This window comes from Gigantopelta aegis, unplaced genomic scaffold, assembly GCF_016097555.1.
Source record: "Gigantopelta aegis isolate Gae_Host unplaced genomic scaffold, Gae_host_genome ctg4199_pilon_pilon, whole genome shotgun sequence".
Taxonomy (NCBI): Eukaryota; Metazoa; Mollusca; class Gastropoda; order Neomphalida; family Peltospiridae; genus Gigantopelta; species Gigantopelta aegis.
Window position 1 is genome coordinate 1 of NW_024533732.1, and position 20030 is coordinate 20030.

Genomic DNA, 20030 nt, shown 5'->3' on the forward strand with positions numbered 1-20030 from the left:
GTTAAAAACCCAAAAACAGAATAAAACAAATATAATTGTGTCAAAACTAAACGATGAAATAATAAGTATGACAGGGAATTTTACCCCTTTTACGTCCCTCTCTCAAAGGAGATATGAAACAAGAAACACCACTAAAAAGAAAAAAGCATCGACTGAAAAGAATGCCATTTAAACAGCTTTGACTAGAATCGTTTTGAAGCAAAAGTTGATTGCAAGAAGAGAGAGGTTTTTAAAACCTTGAAACGTAAATAAAAAAAGACTATGTCCCCAAATAACCCAAAACATACTGATAACTCTGAATACCATTAATACTAGTAATAGCAGAAGATGGCGATGACTTGTAGAAAATATAGTTGGTACAGGGTCTTGTATAGTGAGAAACCTACAAGAGACTCTTTTAGAAAATTTTAAACGTCTGACACTGATGGTTGTCGGTTTCTTCTTCCTAAAGGTTATCCTCTCACCAAGGGTGTTCACCTTGTTCATCTTTAATATATCCGTGTTGATCCGAACCTAGTCCCGTTTCATTATATTTGTGGACAAATAATATAGTAACAAAATCAATAATGTTCCAACAATTACTATGTTCCAAATATTGATGTGATTAATAACATCATTATTGCACCAATTGAATAGGAAGTTTACTTCAGGAGTGCAGTAATAAAAGGGGACAGTACAAAGAAGTGTTCATTGACAAAGATTTTCAATTTCATTATAGCTACAGCTCATTTGATTTTATTGACTGTTGATTTAACACTTCAAACGTACAATTTGAAGGAAGACATATTGCTTCATTGAATGCTTGCATAATGGATACATTATAAGTGTTCTGTATTAACATACCCATCAACAGTATGTGCATTTCAATATCCACATTAATACTAAACACCTCATCAAATGAACCATGGAATTGGGTGTGTTACCACGAAGGATCCACTTCTGGCTTAACCAAAGGCATCATGTGCCATAGAAGCAGCTTTTTCCCAATTGTTTTGCCTGCAAACGTTTCTGTATGGTTTGTCTCTGCCAATTGAACCCATTGTTCACTGCAGCTACTCTCCTGGCCATGAGAATTTCTATAAAATTCTCTGATAATATCTTCAAAGTTTTTGTATCTGACTCAAATCTACATCATTACTAGTATGTAGAGAAGAAGGATACAAGTGCTGGATTTTGCTCAAGTCTTGCCCTTGAGCAATTTGAGAACAGCATATAAAAAGATAACAAGAAAGAAACTTAAGACGGCCATACTTCATGTGACTAACTTAATTACAGGAACATCACATGAATACGAGCACATGTATACTACTACATTAGATCATGGTATGATCATTTTAATAACTAATAATAATTTTTAATAGTTAATTAATCAACAAAACGTTGTTTTCTTGAAGCAGTGCTGACAGTAGAGCTATCCTTAGAACTGTGATGAGTAGAATTTTGTTGAGCTATAGAATATAGAAAATTTATAAATCATTTAGAAGTTTATGTAGATTTTTGCCATTATCTGTTATTAGGTGGAAAACTGAGAGACTATTAATTATAACTAGTTTATGTACAAGCTATAATTACAGATGAATTCAATTAAATACTATTTTTTATTTTATTGATATGGAAAAAAGGATATAACATAGAACATAACAGTTACTGTATATATATAAGCAGATAATTCCTTTATCATACTTGTGATGGATTGGTTTGTAACTGTGACGTTGATGTTGTAGGTGTTTCACGCTGACTAAGTACACGAACTCCCAGGTTTTGAATTTACAGTAGATCCAGTATGTGAATTTGAGACTTTGAGGTAGACTGTCTTCATTTGGTTGAAACTCTTGCTACTGATAAATCAACTGAGCCATTAATGGTCTCTCCTTGAAGTTCTATAGCTGTAGTATCCTGGTTAGTTTGAGCTCTTTTTCTTCATCATGTGTGTCTTTCACAACTTGAGTAGCTTCTTCTTCATCCACTGGTCTTTCTACTTCAATATCTAAAGAGTAAGTTTGATTTATATATTATATATAATAATAATATAATACCTTGTGATTCTCCAATGACATCAGCTTCTTGTACTGGTTCCTCATTTTTTGGTAAAGATAGAGTCTTGTCCTCTACTGTCGTTATCTGTCTTTTCAATGACATGATCTAGGCTGTCATCTTTGACTGCTTCTTTATCAAGGGACTAAGGTATTTCCAGACTCAGGTAATCTGTGTGTGCATTGGTCTCAGTCTGTGGTTCAGTTTTCAGATGTAGGTTCAATTAGACTACCTTGGTGTTGTGTTCAAATCATTGTAATTGATGCTTGGAAATCTACATCTCTGTAATGTAGGACTCCCTCCAAATATAGAGTCCTAAAAATAGGAGTAATGAACAATTTTAGGGAGAAATAATGATGTGTAACATAATAGGTCTCGTCTCACCTCTCTGCATCACTTAATGTAATGCATTGTTTCTGGCTTCAATATTTTTACGACCTGCAAATGGGCTGTTTTTACCTTTATGTTGCTTGGGAGGCATAAGTCTTTAATCTAACAACAAAATAAAATAATATAATATAATATAATAATAATAATAATAATAATAAAATAATAATAATAATAATAAATAATAATATAATAATAATAATAATACTATAATAATGTTGTATCTAAAGGCTGTGTTCGTTGGTCTGGTAGTGAAGCAAACGTTGGAGGAGTTGGTGCCATAGTTCCTGTTAGAGTACCTTCTGAAGGAGTGTCATTTGGCTTTGCTAGAAGACAACTTATTCTGTTAATATAATATAAAGTATCTTCAAAAACAATGTTGTGAGTACCTTGGATTGCGTATGCTCCTTGGAGTTGGATCAATTGCAGTGTAAGGCAGTTAATAAACTTCCTGCAAAATAGAATACTAATACAAAATCAGAATTACTAGTCTATAGGGGTCGGGCTTGGACCTGATACTGAACATATTTTTCACCATCTCTATATCAGGACTGCACTGGAATGGAAGACCTGACCATCTAATGTACACAGTCTCTTGGTGGTAATGTTAATTCGGCTTCTCTGTACCAGCTCCAGTATCTAAGTGTTCAAAGAACAAAATATAGTTATTATAACATTATGTAATCACACAATCAGCAGTGGATATTAATGGAGACTAATTCTAGCATAACATGTTCCCAAGAGTTCATATACGGGGGGGGGGGGGTTTTTGGTAATAGGAGAACTCTTACTCCATGAAACAAAGCGTCACCATTCTAAAGATGCTATAAAAATAAAATCAAAATAAAATTTAATATAAAATTAAAATATTCATAATATCGTTACTTGTAGAATAATAAGTACTTACTGTTGAGATAAGGTTTTTCTGGTAAGTTTCTAAATCGAGATACAGCCTGAATTGTCCCACCACGTATTGGTAATGTCTGCTATAGAAAGTGTTAGTACCATTAAAAAGACTGACATTGCTTCACCTTAATGTCTGCTTTACCAGAGATTTATATGAAGTTGTTTATATACAAGTCCCATACCTAAAAGTTAGATACAGTGAGCTGGTTTGTCTGAGACAAGGGACATACTTAATTGGGGGGTTAAAAGTGTTCTCACCTCCAGATACATAATACTTTCATTCTCCAAGTCTTGTAGTTTGTGTATTCTGTGACACCTACTGGAGTGTAGATGTTTTCTTACAGCCACTGGGGCTGGGGCTTTGATACCACTAGTTGCTCGGTTTAAAAAGTGTAAAGTCTCTGATCTGTCTGTCATTAACTACTACCATTTCGGAGTTGACTTATCATTCCATTTCGATAAAGAAATATTTCTTTGCTACTCGTGGTTCATATCGCGACATAGCTGCCTCGTCATAAAAGCTCTCCTCTAGTAGAAAGTGAATGCTATTATTATCATGGCGTCTTTATTGCTGTGTTTATGGATATTGTAACCATAGAAACGCATGGGTGGAGCTAGTTAGTTTATTTAAAATTCATATCTGCTTCTTGGCAGCTCCTGGTATAGAATTTATTTGTACAATAGTTGTATGAAAATTGATATATGGCAGACTCTTAATGATACTACATTAACTACTTTTCATCATTTATTCTATATAGTACTATTAGTAGTTGTATATTTATGTATTATCATGTTATAGTATTATGTTGTACTGATCTTAGACTGCTCAATAGGGGACTTGGAGTGAAATGCATTTAATTTCTATTTTTAGAAGCAATAGTGTTCATCTTAATAAGGAATTATTTGGTTACACATAACCGCAATTTTTAATAATAACATGAGTGGGAGTTAGGGACTATTGTGCAATAGTGAATTGCACAAACACCTCGTGGAGCATTTTTTCTTACTGCGCATGCTCAGATCATTCTCTTTTAGTACGATCAGAAGGTGAACCAGGGCTCTATCTTCTCCATCCTCTCTATCTTTAAAGCAGGTAAGAAAAGAAAGTGAACAGGATTTTCTATAAGCATATTGTCAATAATAAAAGAATTAGAAGAGTATACGACAGTAATATTTCCAATTTTTTTTTGTTTTTCTATAAACGCACGTGTTTACTTCTCTTTTACCCTCTATTCACTTTAGCAACTGACAAGTCAAAATGCCCCCAAAGGTAATTCATAAGTGTGTATTAATTGTATATAGTAACAAATTTCTTTCATTTTTCATCAGAAAAAATTCATATAATATTGTGGTCATTGGCCACGTAGACTCTGGAAAATCGACAACTACTGGACACCTCATCTACAAATGTGGTGGTATCGACAAAAGAACTATTGAAAAATTCGAGAAGGAGGGCTGGAGGTAAGACCATTTGACATTTTATATCTCATTTCATTTTTTCTTCCAGATGGGCAAAAGGTTCTTTCAAATATGCCTGGGGGTACTTGATAAGTTAAAAGCTGAACGTGAAAGAGGTATCACAATATATATTGCTCTGTGGAAATTTAAACTGAGAAATATTATGTTCACTGTTATCGACGCCCCTGGTCCTAGAGATTGGGGGGGGGGGGGGGGGGGGGGGCATTTAAAAACATTGATAATTACAGGAACATCTCAGGTAACAAGTATTTGTGTAATGTTATGTGTAATTACCCTTCTTTCTTATATAGGCAGATTGTGCGGTGTTAATAGTTGCTGCTGGTACAGGAGAATTTGAAGCTGGTATTTCCAAGGAGGGTCAAACACGAGAACATGCACTTTGGCGTATACTCTTGGAGTGAAACAGTTGATTGTAGGTGTGAAACAAATGGACAGCACTCAACCACCATACAGCGAGGTAATGTAATATAAAGTTACATTTAATTAATATTATATATTGCTCCTATATCAGGCTCGTTTTAATGAAATAGTCAAGGAGGTTAGCAGTTACATCAAGAAGATTGGTTACAATCAAAATCAGTCGCATTTGTACCTATCTCTGGTTGGGTTGGTGACAATATGTTAGAAGAGAGTGATAAATGTAAGTTGCTACAAGACTACTTCTATAGGTGGTCTCTTTGATTTCATAGATGTCTTGGTTCAAAGGATGGCAATTGAAAAGAAAGGAAGGCAATGCCTCAGGAAAAAACATTATTTAATGCTCTCGATTCTATTCTCCCTCCCAAAAGACCTACAGACAAACCTCTCCGTCTGCCTCTACAAGACGTCTACAAAATAGGAGGTATACACTGTACAAATTTTCTTTACACATATTATATTTACAATGTTTATACAAGGAATTGGTACTGTACCCGTCGGTCGTGTGGAGACTGGTATTTTAAAGCCCGGTATGATTTGTCACCTTTGCACCCCCTAATATCACTTCTGAGGTCAAGTCAGTGGAAATGCATCACGAGGCTCTTACTGAAGCACTTCCTGGAGACAATGTTGGTTTTAATGTCAAGAAACTTGTCTATCAAGGACCTTCGTCGTGGTTGGTTGTGGGGACTCTAAGAATGATCCACCCAAGAAACAGACAAAATTTTAAAGCTCAGGTTAGTATGACAACATAAAGAGTTAAATTGAAGTCCTAATAATTAGGTTATTATTTTAAATCATCCTGGTGAAATTCATGATGGATACTCTCCTGTTCTGGATTGCCACACTGCTCACATAGCATGCAAATTTGCAGAACTCCTGAAAAATGCGATCGTCGAAGTGGCAAGAAGTTAGAAGATAGTCCCAAGGCAAGTTGTGTAGTTTGGATATTTTTTTAACATGCATTCTATTTGTAGTCTGTTAAATCTGGAGATGCTGCCATTGTTAAGCTTATTCCAGCAAACCAATGTGCGTGGAAGCTTTCTCGGACTATGCTCCCTCTCGGACGATTTGCTGTCCGTGACATGAAGAGGACTGTTGCTGTAGGAGTTATCCAGGAGGTTGAGAAGAAAGAAAAAGCCGGGAAGGTAAAGAATACCCATAATCCATTACTAGAAGTTTATATCTTTAATAGTTACTAAGGCTGCTCAAAAAGCTCAGAAGAAGAAGTGACGCAGGGTGCTGTTACCATAGGAACCATCTATCTTTTAGGGAATTAATTTTGTATAATAACGGTAAATGTGAACTGCTATTTAAAACGTACACTGTTTTTTTGTCGATATCAATCTTGTCTTTACGCCCTGCCTATAATAATAATAATAATAATAATTAACAATAATGCGTTTTGTTGCTGGACGCGTAAATGCGAGCGAGATGTCATTTTGCAATGATTTTCGCTACATAAAGTCTCAGATTGAAGCTCGACCTGAACTGTTAGCTTCGTCAAAATTGAGAAATGCGTCTCGTACTCCAGTTATAACGAGAACACGATCATCTTATCTATCAGAAATACCTCTTACAGAAGGTTACCAGTCCCAAAGAATAGGTCGTACACAACCAACTTGGGTTTCTTTGCTCCTAAACATCAACCTTACAGAAATTTGGTACCTTACCTGAAACTGATGTCTTTGAGTGGATATCATTTCATTTGATATTCAACCACCTCCTCGTCATCATCCCATTTATCAGGTAACTAAAAAAAAAAAAATAAAACAAAATAAAAAATAAAAAAAAAGAAAGAGAGCTCACAATATTCACACAGTCCAAGAATTTACCTGAACAGGAAAAAGGGTGCTGGCAACACACACCAGGTCTAATGCAGCAGTGAGTAGTGTAGTTTCGTATGTATATATTTGTATAAACAATTTGTTTAGATTCAACTTTCAACTTTGTCAGGAACCCAAAGGTCTACACGGTCATCTTTACAAGGTGGTCTGTCCTCTATTCATCTTTCACTTGGGTCTTCAGAGAGACGTCAGAATGAAGTGTCTGCCAGGATCATGTTACAATGATACTGTGGAAAGAGAAAATTGAGAAAAGTAAAATGATTAAGAAAGATAAGCACATTTAGTTATATTAATTAACTCTAGCAATATGCTGAGAAGGCAAGGTTGCCAAAAAAATTCTATAAATATGGAGTACAATTGAAGTCTATAACCCATCAATTTATCTTAGTAGCATGGTTCACAAGACGTCAAGTAAATGTTGTCTTGTTTCTCACCAACCAGATAGCACTAGTACTGCAAAGAATGAAGGAGCTACCACAGAAAACTACAGGACAACCTTGAGCCAGTCAATCCTGATGAAATGAGAACACATATAAAAACGGCATTTCCTAATCTCATTGTTGCATTAGCTGCTTCAACATTTAAAAGTAGGAGATCATCTTCAAGGAAGTATGTTAATAAAACTGTGTCCTTCCTTTAATGGGTAGTGTTTATAGGAGCTCAATAAATGGATTACAACTACAGTATCTTATGAAACTTCAGACTATCTATTCTATTCTCTGTTGTATTCACAACATCAAATCTAAAGAATTAAAAAGAACGGTAGAACTTTATATACTAAGTCTGTACTGAACTAATACATTTCATAGGAGCCATTGTCATTAGTTTTGTTGAATCACTTGAGTCAAAGACCTTATAACTCTTTAGTGAAAGATGTGAATCATGCACAATCCACATGGTTCTCGATCTAGTGGTACTACAATGGCTGAGTCAAAGCAGCCAATGAAATCACTTGAGTCAAATGGAAACAGAGCATGCCAAACGTTGGTCTGATGTCATAGAGAAGGAATTTCCCAGGTACAATATAAGAATCACTAAATGTCTATTTTTGTGTGTGGTGGTTAGGTCGATACCTCCATGGCAGATACAAATTGTGTATATTGAAGACAAAAGGTAGAGTTATACTTTTAGTAAGAGATGATTTAGATAGAAAACAGGAAGGAAGACTTGCATCAAAAAATGCAAACTTGTTATGAAGCATTTCAACAATCAAAGGATGAATTGAGTCGGAAAACCAAGGCAAAACTTGAAGAGAGAGAAAAGTCAACTTGATGTTATACTAGCTATCTATGACATTCTGTCTATTAGGATATCATCAGAATATTTATTGACAAAGTTACAAGAGTTAAAGTATGGAGCTAAACACTGATAAAGAATTGACTGACATGAGAGAGAAGGCTAATTGTATCTATGTAGGAAGAAAACGAGGAAAAGGACAGTCTCCCTAAATGGTATGCATTGTAAAGTGGAATAGTGGTGGTCTAACTGGTTTTAATAACAGGTTTGTGGTGTTGGAACAAGAGGTTCGGGTCTGCATTGAATGACAAGTTGTTAAAAGAGGACATAATTTGTTAAAGAAACTCAAACAATTTACTGGGGTGATACCAGTACTGCAGTATCTCATGTACTTGTAAGTCACATGATATACCATAAATTCTAATTGTCAACATCAAGAAATATATTGTATTACTCGAGATTTTGTTTAATTAGGAAAAACTTTGTTTAGTTGTAATGTCAATACCAGCTCATCATTTATGTACAGAGCCAGTTATTGGAGCCATTAAAGTGAGTATTTTTTTGAATAATTCTTAATTTTCTTATAATAATTTTCTTCCAGTTTGTGTTGGAAAATATATTACAATCTTCACCAAAGCTTTGCAAGCACTGGTTAGAACTAAGAAGGTTACCATGGCAACATGATTAATGAGTTACTCTTTCCACCTATGTCCACAACTTTGATTACAACATTTATAAAATGTAGTCATTGGTTCATCTGCTGAACGGGTTTTGAATCTGCATAAAAAATGCTTTGGATGAGCACATTTAGGACAAGGTTCTGTAAAAAATGGGCATAAATAAATTACAAGCACATAGAACCATACCATCAGTATTGTCAACATTTCCCATGCTGCTGAACCACCTAAGACATCATCAACTTCCTTGAGACGAGGATAGTGATAGGACGATACCTTTATAATAATTAAGGAGTATTTCAAACTGTTACATCAACAATTTTATTAGCTGACCTTTCAGTAATGTCTTGTACGTATGGACATGTATTGCAAGCAAACCTGTAACATTTAGGGCCTTCTTTCAACTACTAACAGATTACCACAGATAGGACAAAAGAGATACATATTAAATTTAATTAAGGGGTGTGGCTTTAGCTTTATTTCTGCATGGGAATGGCTGGACTTAGGCGAATAGTCCCTTTCATTAGTGATCCTTGTTTTAGATACATTGCTGGCTCGAGTCGAATTAACTCATTGCTGTTCTATAGGTCTTTCCATAGATTTAGTAATCAAAGTCAATGGAGAAGAAGAATTTATTTTCAATGGCGACCTCTCTGTGCTGGGGACAATCATTGATTTACAGTATTACCTAACATTACAAAAGGCTCGTTTATTTCACAGTATTATGTAATGTTATATATATATATTCTATATGCAGGTATAGGGACATGACCGCTATTTCTCAACCCATTCTACCATCGTCCACGCCCATTGAAACCAGCCGCATGATGTTACCTGATGATACTAACTCTATGGGCAATGTTCATGGAGGTACCATCTTAAAACTTATAGAACAAGCTGGTTACATTGTAGCCACAAGGCACTGTAACTCTAACAACAAGTCTAGAGTCCCTTTGACAACTATACTCGCTCGAGTAGAAAACACATGGATTTTCATAAGCCTATGTATGTTGGTGAGATAGGCCAAGTACAAGCGGCTGTCACATACACTTCACCTCATTCTATTGAAGTGACTGTGGATGTGTGGGCTGAAAATACTCTCACTGGTGTTCGCAGACATACAAACTCAGCCAGACTTTGGTATGTAGCTGTGACGAGTGATATTGGACTCTATGAGAAACCATTAAAGCCAATGCCAGTCCCACAGTTAAGTACTTTATCCAAGGAAGAATTTGAAGCTGGTAGAACGACGATATGAGATGCAGAAAGAAGCAAGAAAAACAAAAATGCTTAATGATAAACTACGGGACACTTTGAACACTCACAATCCGATATGCATGATCTTCATAGTGTTCCTGCATCCCAGACCACTCTGACTAATGTTGTATTACCATCTGATTGTGCTACTAGTGGTCACATGTTGGGTGGAGCTCTTATGAAGATGATGGACTCAGCAGCTGGCATATGTGTTCGATACGTCACTGCAGAACACCAGCTGTCACCATCTCTTTAGAGGCCATTAATTTTATTAGCCCAATTTTCAATGGTGATCTCGTTTTTGTCACAGCTGAAATAATATTTACAAGCGCAAAATCTATGACCATAGAAGTTCATGTTGAAGCTGAAGGTTTACGTTCTGAGAGTCCGCGTCGAGTGACTAACCACGCCCTCTTTACATTTGTGTCTATAGATGAAAACGGGAAGGCTAGAGATGTACCAAAATTAAAATTGTCCAATCAAGAGGAGGAAAATAAGTTTGAGGAAATGAAGAGGATATATGAAGCTCGAAAGAAAGAAAGAATGAGGACCACAAAAGACTGATATACCGTATATCTATCGAATTATCTTAATAATGTTTTTTTAGAAAATAGAAATTAATAATGGCTACTGCAATGGAGACCTTTGTGCTCTGAATGCAAAGCTACCTCAAGTCCAATATGGCGGCGAAGTGATGAAGGTCATATTCTCTGCTTAGATTGTCATACAGTGTCAAAAAACGTGAGACACAGGAGAAGGCAAGCAGTGAGCCAGTATCAACTCCACCTCCCATTACAAACACGAAAGAGACGAGGAGGTAAGAAGACAACTCGTGGAGATAAGAATAGAGCTGGAAGTGTTAATGCTCAAACATACAGTGGAAACAACCATTTCAAAAGGAAGGCGGAGCTTAATGAAAGGAAAAGTGAGTAGACAATGTAGTATACATATGCAGACTTTATGATTCTCTACCGTTAGCCTATTAAAGCACCACAGTCAGAACCTAATATACTGACCAGTGACTCTGTTTATATAAGGTTACTTTTATTACTGGTATACATGTATATAATATGCTAATAGGGTATTGTCTATGAAGTTGGTGATGTTGTTTCGTTATTGGATTATTCTGGAGGGATCTATTATGCTATTATTCGTTGGTTTCTTAGTGGATCAATATGCTGATAAATATGCTATGTTAAAGTGGCTTTTACCACGTTCAGGCTAATCCATCTTATTTGATCCAGCTGATTTTATTTTTGGTAAGTTACTATAACTTTATATCATGTTACGTTGGACATTACAGGTCCTGATGAGGACGAGCCAAGGAAATTGGAGATACTAGATTTTGTTTGTCATTCTCCAAATTCTAAAAGTTTTTTGCAACTCTTTCCAACATCAATACGATACAGCATCATTATGGGTAACACAGCGTTAATACAAATTCACTAAATCACTACACAAATCATGAAATCACTTATTTTTAACATGACAAAGTATTCATTCAGTTGTTATTAGGAAACTATTTTTTATTGAGTATGTCAGCATGATGTTTGATATGATCTTCCATGTACGTAGCTATATAAGTAATAACCATGATCGTAGCCATCTTGTTTACGGAGTACTAATGGAATATTATTGTCGCGACAAGACTCCACAAAAGCTTCAGGGCAGCGCAACTGTTTCTTGGAAAGGAACTCATCATCAGTACCTTGGTCAATAAGAATATAAGATACAAGAGGAGATTTGTAGGATTGACCCAGTTCAGTTGCATCCCATTGTTTCCAGGACTCCTTATCAGGACCTAAATAACCACTGAATGCCTTGATACCCCACGGACAATTAATTGGATTACAAATAGGAGCAAAGGCTGAGACTGAAAGATACATTCCTGGATTTTTCAAGAAACATATCAATGCTCCATGCCCTCCCATGCTGTGAACCGAAAATAGATTTGCGTGTTGGTTCCACATTAAAGTTTGATTCAATTATTGCCGGTAGCTCTTTAGTAACATAAGAAAAACATATTGTAATGTGTACTCCCATTTCTCCTCAGTTGCATCAATGTAAAATCCAGCTCCACTTCCAAAAATCATAACTATCATCCTCTCCTTCTATATTGCATCCACGAGGGCTAGTGTCAGGACATACAACAGCTACTCCGTGTTCTGCAGCATAACGCTGTGAACCAGCTTTAGTGATGAAGTTGACTTCAGTGCACGTGAGTCCAGAGAGAGAAAATAAATGACAGGAACTTTGCTTGTCTCAGACTGAGGAGGGAGAAAAATGCCAAATTTCATTTGACACTTGAGGATATCACTTGGTGCTGAAAACCCTTTGATATCCTCCAAAACATTTTGCACTGCTAATGGAGGTAAGAGCCATTTTCCACACAATACTGCGCATGCTCAGTACCACGTGTTTCTTTCAGACTTATTGTGCAACTAAGTAGTTAAGGTTAGGCGTAAAGACATTATTAATATTTATTTATTATCATATCTTTGTTAGATTCTTAAACCCTTTGAGGCTATCCCTGATCCCACATACTTTTAAGATGGGCAAGGAAAGATAAAGCTACTTGGAAGGCAAATTATGCTCAACGTCTCATGGTATGATATCATCATGTATTGTACATGTTTAATGTATCTCTTAAATGTAGGAACTTTTTAGTGAATATTCTAAAGTATTTATTGTTGGTGCTGATAATGTTGGCTCTAAACAAATGCAACAAATTCGTATCTCACTTCGAGACAGAGCCACCTTACTGATGGGAAAAAACACCACTATTAGGTAGGCATGGCTTAATGGTTTCTATGGTAACCAAGATGACATTATAGAAAGATCATTCGAGGCTCAGTTGATACAAACCCTAATCTGGAGAGGCTCATAACTCACATTAAAGGAAATGTTGGTTTTGTTTTCACACATGATGATCTCAAAGAGGTCAGAGACATCATTGAATCAACAAGGTAGGGTTGTCATGGTTACCATAATGCACATGATGAAAAAAGGAGCTAGTCTCAACAGATGATTTAGTGTTGAAAATATCCAATTGCTGCCTTCCTTCTGATGCATTATCTATTAATAGTTAACTAATATTAATTAATTAACCACTAATATTATCATTTAGGTCAGGCACCTGCTAAAGCTGGAGCACTTGCGCCCATTGATGTCTTTGTAGATCCTGGTAATACTGGATTAGGTCCAGAGAAAACATCATTCTTTCAGGCTCTTCAAATTGCTACTAAGATTTCTCGTGGTACTATTGAAATACTGGTATATTATTAGTATGTAGTGTATTGATAAATAGAACGTGACTTGTTTAGAATAGAGTACATTTGATCACGAAAGGAGATAAAGTTGGAGCCTCAGAAGCTGCTTTACTTCAAATGTTGAAAATATTTCCTTTCTCATTATGGTTTGATTGTGTCTCAAGGTAATCAATTCAATTATTCTCTTTTTATTTCATTGTGTTTAATAGTTTATGATTCTGGATCAGTGTTTTCACAAAGATATTGGACATTAGTGACGAGGACCTCTTAAAACGTTTTGCTGAGGTATCTAACTTTGTGCATTGTAGTTTTCTGCCAATGATTATATATTGGCATGTATTAACTGATGTCATGTGACTGTCACATGACGTGATGCCATATCCTTTACCTACAATGAGGCAATCATAGTTAATATATTATGTATGAAGACATTTTAATTGGATGATAATTATAGGGGGTGACTCAAGTGGCAGCACTTTCCCTTCAAATTGGATATCCCACTGTTGCGTCTGTACCTCATTCAATTGTTAATGGATTCAAGGTAATAGAGAGTACCCCTATAATTACTTTTAATCTGTGATATAGAACGTGTTAGCTGTTGCCATAGCAACAGATATAACATTTAAAGAAGCTGAACAGGTAAGTATTGTATTATGTATATAGTAATATGTATATCATTTGAATAGGCTAAAGCAATTATAGCTGATCCCACGGCATTTGCTGCAACTTTAGCAGCTGCAGTTCCGCAAGAAGAGGAAACAAAAAGAGGAAGTGAAAGAGGAGGCAGCTGCTGCGATAGTGACAGTGATAGTGACGAAGATATGGGAATGGGTAAGAAAAAATTTAACAATAGATTTTATAATTTAAATATGAAAACAATACCATAATTAAATTTATAGAGGTGTCCACTTTATTAAAATCTATTTTTAAATTTTCTATAATAACATTTTTATAATGTTGTGGGCTACATAAAAATTAACCCTTTACAAACATAGCTTGATATATAAGTTTTTTATAATTATTATCTTTTTTAAAGGTCTTTTGGTGATGATGATGACTAATGAATGATAGGGACTCCCTCATAAACTATTGTCATTTCTTAACACTTTTTGCTTCAATAAATGATAATGTCAGCATAACATATTTATCTGTTGTCATAATATTGGTTGAGAGTGCCCCTGTAATTAGTTTTTCATAACCAGCCCCTCCCATAAGGGTGGGGCTGGTTATGAAAGACTATACTGTAATTACACAAATGGATTATTATAAATGATAAGACTCTATTGATGATAATAATGATAAAGCTGACAAAAATAATGTATAATTTTCGATGAAATGTTCAGTTACGATAGCCTACAATCTTAGCACAAATATCAATTCCCCATTTGTAGACTATCTTTGGAGGATTTGGTGTGACATAAACATGTACAATTCTCTCTTGAGTCAAAGGAAGGGTCATGTTCTCAGAATTGCAAATCCACACTGGACAATTAGCATAAGGATGAAAATAAAAGACGCTTCTCAAACTTTTCGGTTTTTTCCACACTCTATAGCTTGTTGTGTATAAACACATACCTCTGCCATCCAACTTACACCTCCTGGTTGCCAACCAGATTGTACCTAAATGAATAAATACTTGTGACATTTTTTTACTAAACTTACTGGTGACATAGACTTCAATTTCTGTGGCATCAATTGGAACACAATTTGGTACTACTAACTTCAACTCATCCCATCCTTCATCGGAATGTTTGAGTCGTGAACAACGTGAATCACATACTGAATGATAACGTCCTCTGATTTGAAGTCTGCTTGTCTGAAAAAGATGATTATAAAAACAGAAATTTGTCTCTCTCTCTTGTTCACTTACACTATCCATAGAGATCTCTTGCTGTATAAACAACAATAGTTGATTAAATCAGCTTTGTTTTATATTAATTGGACCATCCCAGGAAGGGATGGTTGCGTCAGGTGTTGTGAGGATGCTCACCTGCTCATCTCTCTTAAATCCTACGGGCTCTTATTACAAAAGGGAATCGAATTTGCTCTTTCTAAGTAGTTATCCCGGTCCCGTTGTGGTACAGCAGTTTAAGGCCAATTGAAATGTAAAATGAAAATAATCCATATATAATAACATCACAAATAGTTATTATAATATAATAATAGTAATAATAATAATTATTGACTCAATAAATGAAATATATATTGTAGTCTCAAACGATTAATGACATCTAAAATGACAAGATACAAACATCATAGCAATAGTATCTAACTTACCAACAAGAGTTGATGTCAAAATGTCTTGGTCCTTGCTCTTACCAGATACTAATATAGCTACTAATGTTACACGAGGATCAATCTAAAATCAAACCTACATAACTGTCATGTGATAGTCATGTGACTAACTTGTGCTAAGCGATAGGAAGAGTGTTAATTTACAATCATGTTGAGTTGTAATACCTGTACTGGGACTGTTAGCACCTTGTGACATAATCATACTGACAATATTAGCTTTATGAGGTAAAAAAATCAAAGTCCTATACAAAATATCATTTATAAGAGAAATAAGAACTGTTGTATTTGGTTTGACTATGTAACTTCATGATTATATCTAATTGCATTTTATCACCTGGGCATTGACATCATAATGGGGTAGGAATTGAGACCAATCAAAGTAGGTGCTGGTGATCCTGGTAGCCGATATTCAGGTCCTTTAAATCCCTCAAGTCCATTAGTGTCAAATATAAAGACAAATACAAGATGTCAATGAATGTTTTGTTAGATCAGAAAAAACTGCCACAGAAAGAATACATACAATACCTTATATGGAATGTGTGCTGCTTACATTGTACAAAGTTTTTTTCAAATTTATTAGCAGTTATTTTAGCATCATTTAAAACACTATTATCTTGAAGTATTTTGTAGAAATAGAGGGTAAAATCGAGAGAGAGAGAAGAGAGATGGAGAGAGAGATAGAGAGAGAGAGAGAAGAGAGAGAGAGAGAGAGAAGAGAGTTGGATGCTGCAAAAAATTTTCCTCACTTAGCAAGAAGTGTATTATTAAAGTGCACAGCCATTGATACAAAGCAGGAAGAGAGGACGTCAGAGTGACAGATCGGGACGAATAGATGGAAGACGAGAGGTGGAGTCTGATACCTTTTAAAAAAACACATGAAGTTAATGGTCCATATGATGAGCTTACTGGTAATCCTGGAGGTTGAATACCACACCAAGAGGTTAGCTTGGTGTGAGAGCTTTGTAAAGCTAACATAGCTGGTAAAAACTGCCATTTTCCTATTTCTTCTTGAGCTTTCATTAATTCTATTAAAACATTTACTTCAGACCTAAATGGGTTATAGAACTAATAACAGACAGAGGAGACTATATTATATACCAGTAACTGAGTCGAACAGGTTTTAAAAAATGATGCTGAAACGCTCACTGTGATGATCTTGTATCTCTTTAGTAATTGGTTACTATGGAAATAGTTGCTATGACAACCATCAGGTGTGTCCAAACTTTGATAGCTAAAACTAACTGTTAAGATACATATTAGGAAACTCTGATATAATCAATGTTAGGATTACATGTAATCATTTCCTTTCTAGCAATGACATATTCCATAATTGATGTAAGTAATTCTGTCATTTTTTCTCCCAATTAAAGTCAGTTCCACCTTTGCGATGATAATAGATCTCATGAACTTTTTTAAACTCTTGAAGTATATTTCATAAGTTTTTTTAATTGCTATAATGGAAAATGAATAAATAGTTAAGAGTAATCAATACATACTCACCTCTTTCTTCACTAACCATGTACGACCTACAAAATGTAAAGAATAATAACTTGATTCTGCTGTCGCTAGACGAGCTAAAAATTCATAAAATCACACCAGTTGACTCCGCCTACTCCAGTCTTGCTGTCTCGTTCTCTTTCCTACAAAACTCTGAATTCATAGGAACAAGTCACGTGATTCCTTACACTTTGTTCTTTGGCACGCTCAAAATTAAATTTTGATAGCATAACAAAATAATTTTCTAATACAGTCTCTTCTGTTGTACCCACACAGACGTACTCTGAGTTCATGAAACCACGAACATCTACGTTATGCGTGTGAGATAAATTAGCATATGGCGTTAAAACTTACTCATGCTTTGTTGTAGTTGGAGACTGGAAGCCATCTTGGATATTTTAATAGAGAGATTACGGATTTTTTGTCCATTGCATTCTTAATAAATTTCAGAATGTTTCCGTTACGTCAGTAAACTTTAAGTCACATGGAAGGTCTGAAGGAACTTCTCAGCAAAAGAAGTGACCAAGACTTCTTAGTAAGTGTTTTATAAGGATGAATGTCACGTGATACTCTTTCCTTCGTTTTTTTCGATAGGGTCAGTATATTTTGGTATCAGATTCACAGAGCAACTCAGATTTTATAATAAATATTTTATCACTCAATCATTAAAAGGTTCAACAACACTGTTATATACTACTATAATGCATATTGGTTTATTTAGATGGTCACTCACTTTGTCTTATTTCTATTACTCAATCATTGACCCATTACCAAACTATTGCAGCAAAACTAGTAAGTATCTCTATTAGTAATCTATTGACAGTGTAAATTTATATGGAGTCTTTTATCGACTAAATTTTATTTATTTTTAGGGTGTTGATTTTAAAAAATTAGAACAATCAAAACAATTTGTATTTATCGATTGTCTCACTCACAAACCTGAGCCTGTCGTACAACAATCAGGTTGCCATGGCAACATAAAGCATTACATTGAAAGGTAAATGTTTTGATAATATTTATAATATAATGTTATTCTTTTTAGTTCATTAAACCCAGTTGTTTCAACTGGTTTTTAAACACGTACTATAACAAGTTTTAATACATCCAAACCAGTCTGTATTGTAGTTGATGATTTAAGTATTTTATTAAGTCTGGGGATATCCCCTGAAAGAGATTGTAATATTTATCAATTATTGCTATCACCTTATAACAAATGATGTAAGTAACGTTGCATCATAATAGTACATTCTAATATTAGTTAATAATAGTTCTTAGGGTATTTAATAACAAGAGTACATAATGACAAAGATGTTGAGGATGAAAGTGAACATCTTGTGGAAATACATTTGGTTCATCTCTGTCATCTATATTTACATACTGAGGGATTACTAACTGGATATAGTCGTGATGTCCATGGAGAGGTTATCTAACCAAAACTACATGAGAAATATCAATGTTCCATTTATTATAGTTAACTGTTGAAAGGCGAGATCCAGCTGGTACCAACTCTACTCTATCACAGGCTCAGACTCATACTATGCAGTATAGGGTTCTGGATAAGGGAGTTCATTTATTTTCAAGAGGTACTTCACGAGCTGTTCTGTAAAAATGGCTGTTTGATAATTAAGGTAATAATAGACTAATGAAATGATTATTACTAAGTTTGTCCCAACTCTTGCATCATCAAATGATCCTCTAAGTCTTGAACAAAGTTCTCATATTCTCTCATAATTTCTTCATCAATATTGGGATCATCTTGATCATCAAAAATACTATAGAAAAAAGGCGTTACCATAAATATAAAAGTGGGCAGGTCTTACATTACAGGTTCATCATAGTCCACACCTTCAATAACATTACCAGTCTCATCAACATATTGTTCCCACTCTTCTATATTCTGTACAGGTGCCTCCAGAGCTTCAGGTGATGCCTTAAAGACAAAAGTACTTATAATTAACAACAAACATTATTATATAAACATTTAAGTAGTAATATACCATTGGTATGAAAGGAGCCGATACTTTCATTCCCCATCCTTTCCCCCATAAGCTCAGTACTGACATAATAACTTCAGATGTATGAGAACTATATATACATGATAAATATATAAGTAATATATAATATTTAAGATAGTATGTCTTATTGATGAGGTGATGATGTAGATGAGGGTGGAGGTGATGGTGGGGAACCTGAGGTCCTTGTCAACTGCTAACTGTCTCAATACAGCTAAAATCGTCTCCATTTTGTCACGGGGATTAAATGTTGCATTTATTGGAGTTTTTGTTTGCAAAAGATAACCTGTTAACTGGAAACATTATCAGTAATAATTTGTACAACTTATTGATATTACTTTTAATATGTTACAGGCTCTGACTATTGCTTCATTTGTATGTGCATTTAATAGACAAAACATTAGTTCAAATACTGCCGATCCTAACACCACACCACCTATGATAGTACAGATCACATGACTATCATGTGACACAGAAGGCTCCACCTACCTGGTCATTACCCACTCTCACTCGATAAAACATTTCTGCCATAAAAACAGCAACTTCAACAAGTTCTGAAATCTCTTCTTCAGATGAATAATGTTCTTTTTTCTTCTGAGTTTCATATCGTTCTTGTAATCTAAGAAATTCCATTTAATCATAACACACTGACAGCTTACTTTATAAATAATTTTGGACGAAAACCTTCTTTTGACTGGCAACTTACACAAATAGTCA

General features: G+C 35.0%; 3 protein-coding genes and 3 pseudogenes across 3 annotated transcripts; 5 read left to right on the top strand and 1 right to left on the bottom strand.

The window, feature by feature from the left end:
• The first annotated feature begins 4656 nt into the window (after positions 1-4656).
• On the top strand, positions 4657-7317 carry LOC121392619 (annotated as a pseudogene).
• Positions 7318-9750: 2433 nt separating this feature from the next.
• LOC121392620 (cytosolic acyl coenzyme A thioester hydrolase-like) lies at positions 9751-10804 on the top strand. The gene is given in 5 exon segments (XM_041523758.1): positions 9751-9969; positions 9972-10229; positions 10231-10305; positions 10308-10448; positions 10451-10804. Coding segments are annotated over 5 exon segments (1047 nt in total).
• An 81-nt stretch (positions 10805-10885) lies between these two features.
• On the top strand, positions 10886-11689 carry LOC121392621 (GATA zinc finger domain-containing protein 1-like; the record flags this gene model as incomplete). Its single annotated transcript, XM_041523759.1, is given in 4 exon segments — positions 10886-10981; positions 11321-11395; positions 11397-11499; positions 11544-11689. Coding segments are annotated over 4 exon segments (420 nt in total), but the record flags the coding sequence as incomplete, so codon positions are not given.
• A 70-nt stretch (positions 11690-11759) lies between these two features.
• On the bottom strand, positions 11760-12622 carry LOC121392623 (annotated as a pseudogene).
• Positions 12623-12641: 19 nt separating this feature from the next.
• LOC121392624 (60S acidic ribosomal protein P0-like) lies at positions 12642-17625 on the top strand. Its single transcript, XM_041523760.1, is given in 13 exon segments — positions 12642-12655; positions 12792-12846; positions 12897-13027; positions 13075-13211; positions 13368-13513; positions 13564-13650; positions 13652-13673; positions 13719-13742; positions 13745-13794; positions 13964-14050; positions 14095-14148; positions 14196-14340; positions 17555-17625. Coding segments are annotated over 13 exon segments (1023 nt in total).
• A 160-nt stretch (positions 17626-17785) lies between these two features.
• LOC121392625 lies at positions 17786-18907 on the top strand (annotated as a pseudogene).
• The last annotated feature ends 1123 nt before the right edge of the window (positions 18908-20030 follow it).